General features: G+C 42.4%; 1 protein-coding gene across 7 annotated transcripts in view; it reads left to right on the forward strand.

The window, feature by feature from the left end:
• ST3GAL3 (ST3 beta-galactoside alpha-2,3-sialyltransferase 3) overlaps positions 1-15775 on the forward strand; it is a 177597-nt gene that overhangs the window by 98330 nt on the left and 63492 nt on the right. For all 7 annotated transcript variants that reach the window (XM_039384713.1, XM_039384714.1, XM_027747196.2 and 4 more), the window contains one exon: positions 7918-8012. In XM_039384713.1, the coding sequence (XP_039240647.1) occupies positions 7918-8012 (95 nt within the window). The remainder of the gene's footprint in view (positions 1-7917; positions 8013-15775) is intronic.

Consider the following 15775-nt stretch of genomic DNA (forward strand, 5'->3'; position numbering starts at 1 on the left):
GAATAACCTCAAGATAGGCATATACATTAAATACTGTGATAGGAGGAAACGAGATCAGAGGCTTTTGAAACAGTGAAGTGCAATTTGTTGTGCTCTGCCATAAGACTGCTGGCAGCTTGGGACAGTCAGACATGGCCAGTGGTGGCAAGAATGAGCAGTGGGTGGCAGTGACGTGGCTGTGGATTAACTTCTTTCTGCAAGGAGGATAAAGAGAACATTAAGTTGGCTTTGTAAAAGTAACATGCATTCAACTGCATTTAACAGCCTGGTTAATTAGTATCTATGACAAAAGACAACAGGTCCGTGGTTGGACCCGTGCCCATCATCTGCAGTCTTCTGGAATGTCTTAGATCTTGGTCAGAAAGAGCAGAGACCCCAGAGACCCTGCCTTTTGGGAGTGCAGTGTTGCACAGCAGCAGTTAGCCCACGTGAATTCTCTCCAATTTGTTTTCATTAGAAAGCACAGTCTCCTTCCTATCCCGGTGGAATATGAACAGGAGCAGAGTCATACTAAGCTTTGGGCAACTGGCAGAGTTGGTGGCTGGCATCTTCCACAGGAGCTAACTATTTCCTCTTGGGAGAAGGACTGGACCCTTTGACCTTCCCTCCTCCTCTCGTTTTTTATTTGCACGGAAGGCTTTGGAAACCCAGGCAGTAATTACAGTCTGCTTTCGCTCACCTTCATCATGTTTCCAAATATCACATAATCTCATCTGTTTGGCTCAGTGCTCCCTCAAGTTCTTGAAGCCCTCACCTGGCTTCTCATAGGAAAAATGAGCTGTAATTCAATCTTGCATCATTGACAATAACACACGAAAAACAAGCTATGGCATTGAAATGATGTTAGGAGACTGGTTTTTAAACTAACAAAACTCTGCGTTGTCGAGGAGTTAGCTTTTCACCCTTGCATAATTGTGTTTTGGTATTAGGGGGTTCTGTGAACAATGACAAATTTTGCATGTTGTCCTATAAGCTGCACTATGAGGCAGGTCAGGACAAAGTTTCTGCCTTGTATGAATTTTATAGCTTCCCCCCCCCCCCCCAAAAGGAAGCCAACCTTTAAACCAGGCTTCTTGTTATTTTTGTGTGTGCATGTGTGGTTTTTGTCTGAAATGTTTGGAGAATCAGTAGGAAAGTCCGAGGATTTCATCAGAGCAGGCAAGCTGATTTTTTTTTTGTCTTTAATACTTAGTTTATCTCAAAACTTTCCAGTCCCCATGATTACTACTTGTGTTACATAGGTAAGCTGCTCGGGACACTTTGTTGGACTTCATGCATGCCAGAACACAGTCAGTTAGCAGGAGGGACTGAGCTGATATTAAATAATTTGTTGATTTTGTGCCTTGGTGGTGCCATAAGCTCAAGATATTAATGACTGCAGAAAGGTTAAACTTTACGTGTCTTCCTGTTTATCACAAAGGTGCGGGATACAAACAGAAAGCAGTTTTGGCAGGCAACAGGCTGCAAAATCCATGTGCTGCTTATCTACAGTGGTGTTTGTGCTGAAATTTGATTACCATATATGAAGAGAAATACTTAAAAAGCATAAGGAGACTGAAGAGCAGCTCTTGATTCCCAACTACAGCAGACTGTAGCTTGGGAATTTGGTCACCTCCTAGCAATGTTATCCCAGTGTGAAAGTGGTTTTAGATGAAATAGACCTATGCAGGACTTCAAAAGATCATCTATTTATTTTCCCTCTTAAAAGTAGGCACAGCTATGACTAACCCATGTTTAATATATATAAACTTGTTCTTAAAAATAGTACAATCAAATCAGAAACCCTGTAGTTGATATGAGTTCTGTAACTCATGTCCAGACAATAGATTTCAGTGTGTAATCATCCCAAGCATAAGAAACCTTTTTTAATGTTTAATTTAAGTTTCCTTTGCTGCATTCTAGGTCCAGGGTTACTACTTGTCTTTACCAGGGATACAGAGGTGCTGCCTTTCTCTTCTGCAGCAGCCTTGTAATATTTAATGGCTTATCATGTCCTTTCAGTTTTCTCTAGACTAAACAAAGTAATTTTTTTTCTAGCTTTCCTCAGAGTCCGTGTTTTCTAGACCTTATATCTTTTTCAGAGCTCTCCTTGGGCCTTTTTTTCAGTTTGTTCATTTTTTTTTGCCTGAGGCCCAGAGTTGGATATGGTCCTTGGGCTGATGCTTTCTGATCCTGATTAAAGTGGAGTATTTAGCGGGTTTTACAGCTGTGATAGTTACATTTTCAGTCATGATAGGATGTTTATCTTTTCTGCAACAGTGTGACAATGTTCTGTGTATGAACTGCAGCGCAGAGGATGGAGGCCCTTTAAGATACACCCTGGAGCAGCTGGTCTTGCTCTAAATAGAGCAGGGAGCAGGCAATGGGAAAAGCCTGCACAGATGAGTTTAAACAACCTACTAGGTGATGGAGAGCAGAGGGCAAGAAGGCTGATGATGCTCCAGAGTGCCTCAAAGGTACAGCACAGTCATTCCCAGGGGAGTAGGCTGGGATAACTGGGATAGCTGCTAGATAGTCTATGGGGTTTTTATTCAATTGACTTTACCTGCCCCTTCCTTTTCTTATGAAATAAAACCTGTTCAAGGGCGTTTTTCTGGAGTGGTTCTGACATTTAATGTCAGAAAGAAGGACCATGGTTTACACTCGTGGTCCTTCTTGCAAAGCTGCAAAGGATCAAGTGATTACACCAGCTCAGGAAAGGACAAAACCCAAATGTCAGAGTTACTAGGACAGGGCAGAGAACAAAGCAGAGCAGTGTTGTACCACTGCATAATTCAGTGGTGTCTGTATCGAGAATGGCCTTTGCAGCCTGAAAGAGACAACTGTAGGTACACTCGGGATCTGTAGGCACAAAGAGCATGGAAGAAGAGGGTTGGGGATCTGTGGCTCATTGTCTCTTGGGAAAGAATTAGGAGGTCCCACATGGCAGTGACCAACCATTCTTCAGTGGTAAGTTGTCTTCACCGTAATATTCTATTTTAGACTATTTCTGCAGTTTGCTAAGATCAACTTAATTTTTGGCCTGATCTCTGCTGTTAAAGATATTCTTGTTGGGAGAAGTAGTATTTTGATTGTAGGATGGGGTTAATCCTTTTTAATGTGGTTTCTTAAATTTTTCAACTACTCGAGGAATCTTTGAGCTGCTTGGATTTCTGACAGAGGATTAATGTCAATAAGAAATGTGAAATTGGGGCATCACAAACCTCCTCATTCCTATGCTGTCATACCATGCTGCTCCCCAGAGAAGGGAGGCAAGGAGAGAGCATACACCTAGGTCTCACTAGGGAAAAAGGAAAAGGTTAGTTTAGATTTTCTCTCTGTATTCTATAAATGCCTCTGTCAGACCTAATGGCTCAAGTGCTCGAGTGCTTTGGCTTGTGTTTCATCCATTTTATTAATAAAATTAGTAGATTTTGTGCCTTCTGTCTAACCATGGATGCTTTTGAGCATCAACAAACAGAAGACAGAAGTCATGCTGGAACAAATAAGTCATTTATTTGTGTGGCTTAAAAAAAAAAGTTATTCTGGGCCCCTTTACAAATGCAGTGTGCAGGGTCTGTACAACCTTAGGTTTTTAGCACTGTTTGGTTTTTTCCCTTTGGCTTCCACTTTTCTGTTGATGCTGATTCTCCCTAATTAAATTAAAAACAGAAGGGCAGGTTGGCTTGAAGGAGGAGGGGAAAAAAAAAAAAAGAAATATCTGAGAAATAAGCCCACAGTGGGGCTTAGTGGCTGCCAATCTGCCTTTCCTTAGTGTTGTGATTTTTAGGAATGTGGTGCTGTCTTCTCCTTTACTCTTTCAGAGACTTGACCTTGTCTTCCTCTCTCCTCATTAAAGCCAAGGGCACATCAATCAGTTTATTTATTTTACTTTCTGTCATATGTGTCTTATTCTCTCCCAAACATTTATGTATTAATTGCCTTGAAAGCAGCAGATAGGAGTAGGGAGCAGATTCTAGTCAAGATTCAATGTCTGGAATTGTTCAATAGCTACCTTGAATAGCAGCAGTGTAGTCTAGGATTTGCAAGGTGCTTTGGGAAGTTTGTTCTGCTCATGCTTAATACTTCATGCACATCTGAGTAGCTGTGAATGGATCTGAGTATCAGGGACAGAATAGAATGGTTGGAAAACTTGGCTGGGGAGCTTCTGTCAGGCTTTTTAAGCCTTCCAGGTAGAAATGTTTTGGGGTCACAACTCTTTCTACTTATCAGGGGGGAAATAATTGGAAATGTAATGTTTTGTCACATAAGCCAGAATCCCCAAGGCACAAATATATATCACATTTTCTTGTGTATATAGATTCCTGTTTAAGAACAGCTTTTGGCAGCACACTTCCTTTCACTGTGCTTGGTGACAGATTGTGTTGGAGGTTTTATTAATGTTTTTGTATGAGGAATTCAGACTTGAGAGCTGGGGGAGATTGGGTGCATACCTCACAATTACCATATCCGGCATTTAGTCCATTTAGATGTCATTTGTGTTTTATCAGGGTATGCCATTCAAACTAGAGATTTTAGATGCTTGGCATTTCTCTCTCAAATTACATAGGTCATAGGTGTGTGCTGCAAGCATCCAAACTCTGTCTTTTCCAGGCTGTCATGTGCAGTGAGGTTGCATTATGTCTGTTCTGGAGCTGGGTTGGGATAGAGAGGAAGTGCTTAGAATTTAAATCTGAAAAATCAAAACTCTCCCTTTCTCTGTTTCTGAAGGAGCACAGCCCTGTTTCAGTTCTGGATAGTAGTTGCTGGTGAAGCCAACCTGCCTTTAGGATAGTCCTGGCAGACAACTGAGGCAAAAAGCAGCGTCCTGTACCGAGCTGCCTCAGTGGATACAGAGTTTAACATCATTCAGAAACATTTGCTGTTTCTGTTTGACAAACTCCCATGCATTCCTTGGAATGTATTTTAGGTGCTCTGCAGAGAGCATTCCCATGGCCTGTTTGAGGCATATCCTGATACTTCCTGAAGGGTCCTGGAATACACCAGCCGGGTTCAGAGCCGAGACAGAGCAGCCACGCTCCCGGAGAGGTTTGGCAGGCAGCGTTTCCCTGTCCCTGCTGGACTTCGATTCTGGCCCGCTCTGATTTATTGAGGTGGCAAAGTGCATGAGCTTACAGCAGTTATGATTTCTTAATATTTCCAAAATGGAATTTCTTTCAAGATTTATGAGAGCTAAATATCCTCTAATTTGCTCCCTTTTTTTCCCATATGGATATAATATTTCCCCAAAGCTGTTCCTCCTCCTTCTTAAATGAAGCAAAACTATGAATTAAAAGTCTATTTCCCTGGCTCTGTGTACAGTAGTGTTAAATATTGCCAAATAATAGTAGCTAGTCTAAGGCTGTCATGTTCTTTGCTAGAATAATCGCTAAATTTACTTCTAGCAAGTATGATTAAAAGGCTAATGGTCATTTCACCCTTCTCTTTGGCATCAGTTTGGTCCCCTGGTCCAAGCAGAAGGAACATCATAGAGCATCAGATCAGTCGTGCTTGAGCTTCAGCTGATTTTTGGGAACTTCCCTGGGGTCCAGGGAGTTCTAGAAGGGTCTGAGTTCCCTCCTTGTTTCACCAGCACCTTGTAAGGGGGAATCTGCACTAGGGAGAGGCACTCCTTACTCTGTGTCAGACTGCTGTAAGCTGCCTTTTCCCTGTGTGTGACTTGGCCAGTTAATTGCATCTGTAAATAAGACCAACTTCTGAGTTAGGCCTGACCTTGCAGCCCGTACCTTCTTTCTCATCCAGTGCTCTTTTTTATTTACGCTGCACTACTTTGTAGCGTTATTGTAGGGAATCCTCTTGATTCTTGAGAAGAGAATAAAACCTGCTCATATATGCATTTCCTGAGGCATCCAGGTTTTTCCTGGAGGTTGCATGTCACAGCAGCAAGCGGAGTACCTTGGTGACAGGACAAACCAGCCCCAGGGCTGTGACCCCCAGGCAGTGCTGTCATCCCTCACTGCAGCTGCTGCCTGGGGAGAACAGGACTCTGTGGGACCTGCCTTCTGCTATAGGTTCAACTGGTGGCTGTGAAGGAAGAGCTGTGAACATCTCTGCTGTAGCCCTTCAGGATATAAAAGCTCTTGCATTGTATGAGAGTCCTGCAAAGATTTCTCCTGTTGCTGTTGGAAGGAGGTGGAGATAATTCCCTGGAGACCCACCAGTGTAACATAATAATTATATTTTGGTGCACCAAAATGTCTGAGAAAACATTGAACTAATTTGTTGGGTTGTTGAAGTTCTTAGGATATTTTCAGAGTAACTTTATTACAATTAATACTGTATTGTTCTTATTGATTTATTTACTTTTAAATAGGCCTGTGGGGTTTTTTTATCTAAGAGCTTCAGAAGCTCTATTTAACACCTCTTTCCCACCTTTTCCCAGGTAAAGTGTGTATATCCTTTCGTATTCTCGGCTCTGCAAAGACATTCCTTTCCTTCTAGATCAGCCATGTCATCTGTGCATCTTGCTTTTATGGTTATAGATGATCTTATTAAAGATTGCATGAGTGGATGTGAAGCAGTATGCATGGGTGAATTCAAGACTTCTTGTTTTGTTAAATACTCTCTTTCCCCTTTCCAGAGATTTTTGCAATCTGTGATTTCCTGGGCATCTGCAACAGGACTTTACTTTGAGCAGTTTATAAGTCAGATTTCATTCCATCCTTTCCTCACTGTGCTGCTGTCTGAAATTCTTGCTCTGTTCTTGGCTGTGGCATAGTGAAGATGAATCTGTCTTAATTCAGATAGTTCAAGTCCAGAGTTGCATGGTGAGTACAGAAACAGCCTGAAGAGAGAGTTCAACCTGTGGGTTACATCTGTCCCAGTCCCATGCCTAGGTTATCCAGGCTGGATCTGTTTCAGAAGCAGATACCTTGCACTGTAGTGGAGATGTACTCTCTGACTCTAAATATGTGGTACGTTCCTTTCTTAATTTCTGTAGAATGGTGTGATTGATTTTGATCCAGGACATCCCTGCTACTGTTTTTGATGAGTGAATGAACAAGATTTTTAGTAGTATTAGCATACTTTCTGTCTTGATACATTCAGAAATGGTCCCATAAGAAGGTAATATTTCTCTATTTGCTAATTGTTTCTTTCTCTCTGGCCACTGTGCTAAGTTTCTAGAAGAGACAAATTTTTAGTAGCTGCCGTATTTGTGTGTTGATGGTATAATTAGGACAATGTATTTCAATAATGTATTTCCATAATGACACAGTTAAGAAGGACTAGGTTTCTCTTTTGTAAGGGATTCTGGATAGATCACTGTTTGGTTTGGCAAGGACCTCTCTTGAATCTTTTATATGTTACTGAACATAGAAGAAAATACCCAGCTCCTCACTGAATTTCCACTGTCTGTAAACCAAGAGCTGCTTCATGATGCCCTGAGCTGTTTTCTTTCTTGCCTGTGTGGTGATAACTGCTGTGTACATGCATATGAGTGAGGCCAGAGCAGCCATGAGAGGAGGTAACCCCAGTCTTGCTCTCCACAGGTGTTTGCCCAGTGCATTCCCACCTGCACAGAGCAGCACAGCGTGGATGTGTCATGAACAATGTATGTCAAGCACATACATTGTCTTGTGCTTACAAAGTTGGAAGTAAAGCTGCCTAAACTCTGGGTGCAATTTACAACTTATCGTAGCTAAAGTAATAGCCAGACAACAGAGGGGAAGTTCTAAATTGTTGAGTGGAAGGGATTGCCAGGTCATGACTTGAGTGATTTGAGTGTCCTCCTGGCACAAACTCTGGCAGATTTGTTTCACTGCAGTCACCTTTGGGTAAAAGTAAAATCTTCCACATTACTGTAATCCCAGTGAGAATGTAGAATCAGCAGTTTGGTGTGGATTCTCTCAACCTTCCTGCAGAAATTTATCCTTCCTAGTTCAGGAGTTAATTTCTCTCTCATTTTGGTTTTCTCAGGTTCTCGAAGCCGGCACCAATGTTCTTGGATGATTCCTTCAGGAAATGGGCACGTATCAGGGACTTTGTACCCCCCTTTGGAATTAAAGGACAAGGTATGAATGAGAGAACTGTGCAGCTGTTGGAGAAGAAGGTGGTTCTGCAGATGTTTGCTCCATTTTGTTTTTCTGTTTTGAAAGCTTAGGTGTTCCCTTGGGCTCAGTGTTTTTTTCCCCCCTGTTTGAGAGAAATACTGTACATGTAACTCACAGAAACCCAGAAAGGTTTTCACAGCTGGAACATGGACCCCAGAGGCTGGTCTGAGGGAAGTGGTGTAGTACATGCAGAGAGTCAGTGCAACAATGGCACTTTAGACCTACCTGCCCATTCTGGAAGAAGCATTTTGATGTTGACTGCCAGAGAATCTTGTTGCAGCTTTGCTGACAGCAGCTGAGAGTTCAAACTGACTTAAACTACCTTTGAGTCAGTAATTCTCTGAAGAGCAGGGAATATGCCTTGGAGTTGACCACTGATACAAATCTTCATTTTCTTCTCATAGCATTTTATAGTTGGGCTACTTATTGACTTATATAACAATTAGGAAAAGTCTACTGAGGTGCTTTGGTGATGATGGGTGATATGTCCTGTCCTCCAGCTGAGTGTCACAGCAGGAGCTGTGTCTCAGGTATGCCGTGGGAAAGCAGGGGTGGTGCTGGTGGTGATGAGATGGGGGCCAGTAGCCCACCCAGCAGATGATCTGTTTTGTGGGTGACAGGCTCCTGGCTATCCCACATGTGCTATCAAAGGCCTCTCTGGGTGAGTGGTGGTGAGCAGAAGGCCTGTGCTCACTGCAATGATTTGCTGCAGACTTTCTGAACTCCAACATATTTATTAAGAAGTGTTTGTTGCTTTGCGTCAATTTGCAGGATTTTTATTCTGCTGACAAACTCATGGTTACAGATAACCCCCATAGGAGTTGAAATATTTGGTGGAGAAAGGGCGGCAGCCACAGAAGGCTTGGGTCTGTCGTTCTGCCTGGAAGCAGGTGTGGCAGTTGTCAGAACAATCTCTGGTGAAATCAAAGGCTCTACTGACAAATTGCTTTTGGCTTGCATCAGTTCCCTTCTTTGTTTTGTCCATTCCTTGTCCAGTCGGTCTTTTGCAGCTCAATAGGAAACTAATTGCTGTCCTCTAATTTAGCCAGCAGAGTTTGCAGCAAAGAACTAACAGTGGCAGCACCAGTGAGAGGCTGTGGTGACCACAGGAGGGCTTGTCCCCTTCTAACCAGCACACAAGGTGTACAAAGCTAGGGCAAGCTGACTGACCGTCATGGAGGTGGGATTTGCAGATTACACATGATGTCAGCCAGACCTAACAAAAATCATTGCATTAAACGGAATCCAAGTGGAGAAATTCACCAAAAGAGAATGACGGAACAGCTCTGGCAACCTTCTCCCTGGGTTTGTTGCCAGCTTGTATCACCACTGCAATGTTATGTAAATCTGGTGTTTTGTATTGGATTTCCTCAGTTAAAAAGAGAAATGAGAAATTGCCATTATTTAAATGGCTGTGAGCTGAAGCCATGGGATGGAAAACCGTTGAATAGGTTATTTTTTTAACACCCTCCTGGGACTGAATTTTGTGCCAAGTTTCAGTCTGGAGCAAGTTCTGTGTGTGGGAGGGTTGCATTATAAATCTGTGTAGCCCAGGATTTCTAATGGCCGTGCTGACAGGCTGTGAGTCCTCGCGATGCGAATGGCGCCCTTTCATGTTACACATCACTTGGAATTCTTGCATCAGTCTTTTCTGGCTGTCCCATGGGATGCATTCGGGCTCAGCCGAGTGATTGGATGATGGGATCAGCACCTCATTAGGGCTTTCAGTCAGGGCAATCTAATGGTATCCAAACAACTGACCCAGGCAGGCAGCGTGGAGCTCAGTCACGTGGTGGTGCGAGATGAGGGCTCTCAGAGCTGGGATGTGCATGGGAAAATGAGTAGTCAGGGTGGGTAAGAAAGTGTGGAGAGATGTGGCTGTGCTGAAACCAGACGGGGCAGGAGTTCTGCTCTGTGCATTGGGCAGCCCCGTGACACCGTCAGCTGGGATTTCCAACATGCATCACACTGGGAAAGGTGGTTGGTGTTTGTAGACAATGACTGTAGCTGAGATGGTAAAGGGAAGATCTTGCTGAGAACTTTGGTGAATAACACCTGGTGATTTTAAGTCACTGTGATCTATTCAAGTGCAAAATGGCTTTTTGTGTGTGTGAGCTCGCTTACAATAATGCTGCATGTTTCAAGAAATTTCTAGAAACTATAGCTTGAAAATACTAAAGTTATGACATCAAGGGATTCTTAGCAGCTTGGAAGCTAATCTGTTTCTGCTTTCACTTTTTAAGTTCCTCTCTATTCTTCAGGCTCTTACTTAAATTTTGCTTTGCTTTGTCTCTGAATAAAACGCTGAACAAAATCCTTTTTCTTCCACCATTTGGTGTTTACTGGTACAAGAAAGAACAATTCCAAGATTGCAAGAATGACTCTTGCAGTCTTCAGGAGAAAGCAGCTTTTGAGGAGCAATGTCTACCGGGCTGCACTAATTTGGAATAACACGTCTGTATAAATTACATGTAAAAGAGTAGAAATGGCTCCGAAATTTTCAGGGCAGGACTACTGCTCTTTAAAGGTTATCATATCAAGGGGAAGGCAGTATGCTGATCATTTTGACACAGTTCATCAGAGATCTTCATTTTCTTCAATGAGAATCTGATTGTAAAGACAGCTCTTCCATCTCCAGATGCTAAGAAGTACTCAGTACAACATAGAACGTTTAACAGTGTTTCTTTGAAAGATTGCTCTCTCCTTTACTCCAGTGGTCATCTTCTGATTTGTCCATTAGCCCAGGCAAAGGGGTTTTATGGCCAGAGTGCTGCATTCTCCCTCTGCAAGAGCATTTGTGTGTAGGAGCCGTCAAGGGGAATATGGTCTTGAATAGGAAAGTTTTTAGACTTTCCCTCAAATGCTGCTGGATCTGAAAGGGACTGTTGCAGTAGGAATGCTGCACATCTCATGTCAGGTTGGAAAGTGCTGCTGTTGTCAGTTAACAACCTTAGTGATTCCTTGTCTGCTAAATGAAAGAGGCACGGAAAAGAGGCAGGTGGCAACCCTATGTTTGATGAGCAGGGCTTTCTGAGATGAGGCACGTGGCACACAGTCTTGTGCAAACTCTGAACAGTGGTTGTGAGAGTCCCCTACAAGGTATTAGAACTAGATGAAGAGGAATTTAAGAGCAGTGGTCATACTTTTTTCTTAATCTGTCTTACATGGGCAGAGTTTTGGTTCAACGAAGATTTGAATGAAGGATTTATCCTAATTACTCGATCCCAATACTCAGCAACCTGGGACAAAAGCAGAGCTGAGAGCTGTCAGGAGTGTTGGGGCTGATCCAGCAGACTGAAGGTGTCATTGCATTCATCAGAGATGTTTGTAGCCCTTGTGGAAACTCTGGCTTTCTCTGTGTGCAGAGAATAGGAGAAGGAATAGATATGAAGAGGTGTGAAGAGATGTTAGGTTTTGACACCATAAAGGGTCACTGCCATTATTTAGTTTGGCCTTCCATGCAACAGTGGTTCTAGGTTCTGCCCAGAGATTTCTGCTATGCAGATTATCTTTCAGAATCTGGATCAAGATTTTCTAAATGAAGAATGACTGTGTTGACAAACAGGCCAGTGTCACGTCTGACTGCAGTTACTTTAAAAAAATGAGATGCTTTTGCCACGTCGAACTTGCTGTCTCCTACTATGTGACTTACAGAGTCTGGAAACAGGATGGGCCACTGTAAGTGCTTGGAAATAATGACTGCATCTCTATTAATAAATAAAATGGTTGTCCTCTGGTCCTGAAGGCTGTTGAGCTCATTGTTCAAACAGATTAACTCCCTGCCCGCCCCCCCCCAACAGAGTGGTTATGTCCAGGCTTCCTATCAAGAAAGGTCACTGGCCTCTATTAGCCTGTGAATGCGTGAGAATTTTAGAGGAGGATATTTGTTGGCCCTGGTGAACACATCTGGGACTGTGCTAACCCTTTAATGGTATGGACTTGTGTGGGACAGTGTGGGCCCGTGCCCTGCTGCCAGTTTGTTTATTAGTGTGTATGTAGCCAGAGTGGGGAACGTGATGAAATTGGTCAACTCTGCGTTGTCAAGAAGAGCAAACTGTAACAAGAAGTTGGAACTCTAAAAGCTGTAAATGTCAGAATGTCCTGTGGGGGACGGCTCAGGCTGCTGAGCACCCTCCTGTGTCCCAGGCTATTGTTTTGGCATTAACTGGGATGTTAGAGTGCCTCCCATGTTTCACCATTTGCGAGGATCTAATTTCCTTGTAGGAACTCTTCTTTCCCAGCACCCACCAAGCCTGCTGTTGCAACTTTTTTTCAGTCAGGAGCAAGGAGACCGCAGCAATCTCAGGTTCTTAAATGAGTGATGTGGAGATTTTTAAAAAATTTAAATTGAAATTTCTTCTTTAGCAGTGCATTGTCAGTGAAATTATGGAGGTATGAATATGCTCGTGCTGTCCACGTAGTTAGAGACCCTCTAGCATGTACACTGCTTTCAGGGTTAAATTTGTCAATGAATAAGCAATGGAAAAATTGTTTATACTGCTAGTGAGATTATTAATCCCAGAGGGCCTCCTCCCCAAATTTACCTCTGTAGCTAAAGCAAAAGGAAAGAGTTATTTGGAGAAGGGCAACAAACAAGACTGGAGAAATACCTGACTATTAATAGAATTTCTCAGTACATGTGGTTTGAAGAATATAAAAGGCTTTCATAAGAAAGAGTAGCTAGTATCTGGCATCTTCTCCATGTAATGAGGACGGGAGAGTTGCTGTAGTTGTTTTTTTTTTCAAGCTAAGTGAAAACATATGGCACAGCATACACTAAAAAACTAAACAGACACGATCCATGTAGTATCTGTTCCATGCATTTAGTCAGTAGTTGTGTCACTGCTTAGCAATAATTATAGGTCTTCACTTCCACCTTTGTTCCTGCTCAGTTGTTTCAAGCAGAGAGGCTGCTCTGTTGGCCCTGAATCAGTTTGTCTTTGAAGGTGCTAGTTATTTCTTAGGGAGTGATTCTCTTGTCACCATCTTACAGAATTTCCCTCCCGCCAGGAATCTAGAAAGCAATTTCTTCCCCGTGGCGATAAGGGAATATCAAGAACATGTTTCAAGTGCTACAGTTTTAGCAAATGGAGTATGAACTACTGGCCAGGAGGCTTCATATTTTCATTTGGTACAGGAGGGACATCTGGAATCGGTGACAAAGAAATTAAATCTTTGTCCAGACCACCAATGCTAATGAATGTATTGTGCAATGATTAACTGTATTTGTACTTGGTTTTATTTGGATGTTTTCTTCTGTGTTAGTGCTTCTGGGAAGAACCATGGTTCAGTGCTGCTTAGCAGAGGTTTCACTGGTCTCATGGGGCAGAGGTCATTCGTCTCCAGTAAAAATGTTGAATTTTCGGGCATGCGAAAGTTGGCATATCACAGTGTTATTGGGGGAAAATCTACCCTCTTTTCATGCATGTTTTTTTCTTGCATAGCTTTTTCTTTTACATTGACTTTCTTGGCATGAGCAATACTTTATCTCTGAGAAAACATGTTCAGTTGGACATGACAATTTTGATTTACAGCTGACTCAAAGAAAAACTATCAGAAAAGTAGCTCTTTTCCAACCTACTCTTCTGCCTTTATAGAGAGACTGGAGGACCATGTGCAGGCGCCTTCCCTACATTTGACTGGGTCTGAATGAGGTGTTTCTTTCCTGGTTTAATTCTCCAGTCTTGTCCTTATTTTGTTAGTGGTGCTCTGTTGTACAGATGATTTTCCTACTGTGAGCATTTTTTTTGATCTTCATATGTTCTTCCTCTAACAAATAACCAAGAAGCACAAGCATGGATAGCCATTAGTTCTATTCAGAGTAGGTATTAACACAAGATTGTTGTTTCTTCCTGAGTTTGATTTCTGAACTAGTTTCCACTAGAATTTTGCATTTGACCAAAATTGGTAATAGTTGCCAATATCACGTGGGAATATAGATATAAAAATGTTGCTGTTTCCCCAGGGAATTCAGCTGATTTTATAGCCTCGAGAAATTAAATTAGAGATTTGAAAGGAAAAAAAAAATAAAAGTTTCAGAAGAGGTAGAGGGCCAGCTTTTCATTATCGAGTGAAGCCTCTAAAGGGAAGTTATAGTGTGAATTTTGAAGTTGAATCAACTTCCACGCTTGAGCTCTCCTGATGAAAGTACAACCCTCCCGTGCGGTCCATTATTTCAGTCAAAACTGATGCTTTGTTTCTGAGTGTGCCTAAAAATAGTCTTTTCCCCAACCCACTGAGAAGGGACAGGTGCCCCAGGGAGACTCAAACCTCAAGTTTGCAGTTAATTGGGTGACTCCGTATTGGAGGCCGTCACAGAAGTCTTGAAGTGCGATTGAGACATGGATATTATTCCTCTGTTTTACCTCCCAGAGGGAAAAGCAGATCTCCTCTGGCTGTTGGGTTTTGAAGTGCCATTTCTTAATGCTTCTGCAAGGGTCAGAAGAATTAGGAATCACTGTAGTAGCTATTGAGTTTTTTGGCATTTTTGGCCACCTGTGAAGGGCCAACAAAAATGCAGCAATGAAGGGAAGAACAGCTCTCTATAACAACTGTATTTATTTTCCTGCTTGTCTTCAACCAGCATATTGTGAATCTTTCAAGGACCATTTTATTTGGCGTGAATTCGCCTGTTTTACAGGTTTTATCGTTTCCTGTGCATTGAACTTGAGTTTGGATCAAAATGGTTAAAGCATGGTTGTTGCAGAACGTTGCCCGTTTTTTGGCATAATTGTTTTTTAAATTAATGTTCCAACTTTCCAAGCCGTGGGATTATGTTGGGAACTAAGCTTGTGTTCTGAAAAAACAAACTCTTGGTTGTGAAGAAAAGCTTGGAAAAAAAAAAAAATCCCTAAAGGCTCCAAAACGACGATGTAAATGAAGAGTCCAAATGTTATGTATTTTATTTATATCTTGTTATAAAAAAAGGCCTTAAGGGCTTTCTGGAGCTTACATTTAACGCATGCCAGGTTCTTCTAAAATTGTTAGAGAGGGTACCATGTGTATTCAGTCTTTTTTTTTCTCTTTTGCTTTGAGTTTTGTGCCTGTGCAACACTATATGCCTCTTGTCTTAATGCCATTAGAAATCATCAATGGAATTACTGGGATATTTGGAGGAGTGGCAGTTTTAAGTCCTGTTGTTAGTATAGTGCATCTTGAGTAAACCACCTAAATCTGGTACAGCTAATGACCTCAAGAAAACCACTCTTGTATTTACACACAAGTTTTGAGCTGGGGACAGATTACTCAGTTGTCTTTGAGAACCAGTTCACATGTTTGCAATATACTGCTAAATTCAGGGAGTCTTTGTAGCTGCTTTTTCCTGCATACACCTTCTGAAGTTAGCTGATCAATAATAAAAAGAAGTGATGCAGGGAATTTCGGACACATTGTGATACCTGTTGTAATCACTGGATTCCCAGCTTCACTAAAATAGAAATAATGTTGTGTGTCTGCAGCTGGACTTGGTGTTTCTGGAAGAGAGCTGGAGAGCAGGATATGTGGTAAGACTTGGGTCCATGGCCTCGTGCTGGGCACCTGGGTGGGAAATCAGAGTGGGTCAGGCTGGAAGGGACCACAGTGCGTCACCTGGTCCCACCTCCCTGCTCTGTCAGGGTCATCCCAGACCACATGGCACAGGATTGTGTCCAGACAGTTCTTGAACATCTCCAGTGAGGGAGACTCCACAGCCTCTCTGGGCAGCCTGTTCCAGTGCACAGGCACCT

The sequence above is a fragment of the Pipra filicauda genome, unplaced genomic scaffold, assembly GCF_003945595.2.
Source record: "Pipra filicauda isolate LSUMZ 115617 unplaced genomic scaffold, ASM394559v2 scaffold36_size6622888_pilon, whole genome shotgun sequence".
Lineage (NCBI taxonomy): Eukaryota > Metazoa > Chordata > Aves > Passeriformes > Pipridae > Pipra > Pipra filicauda.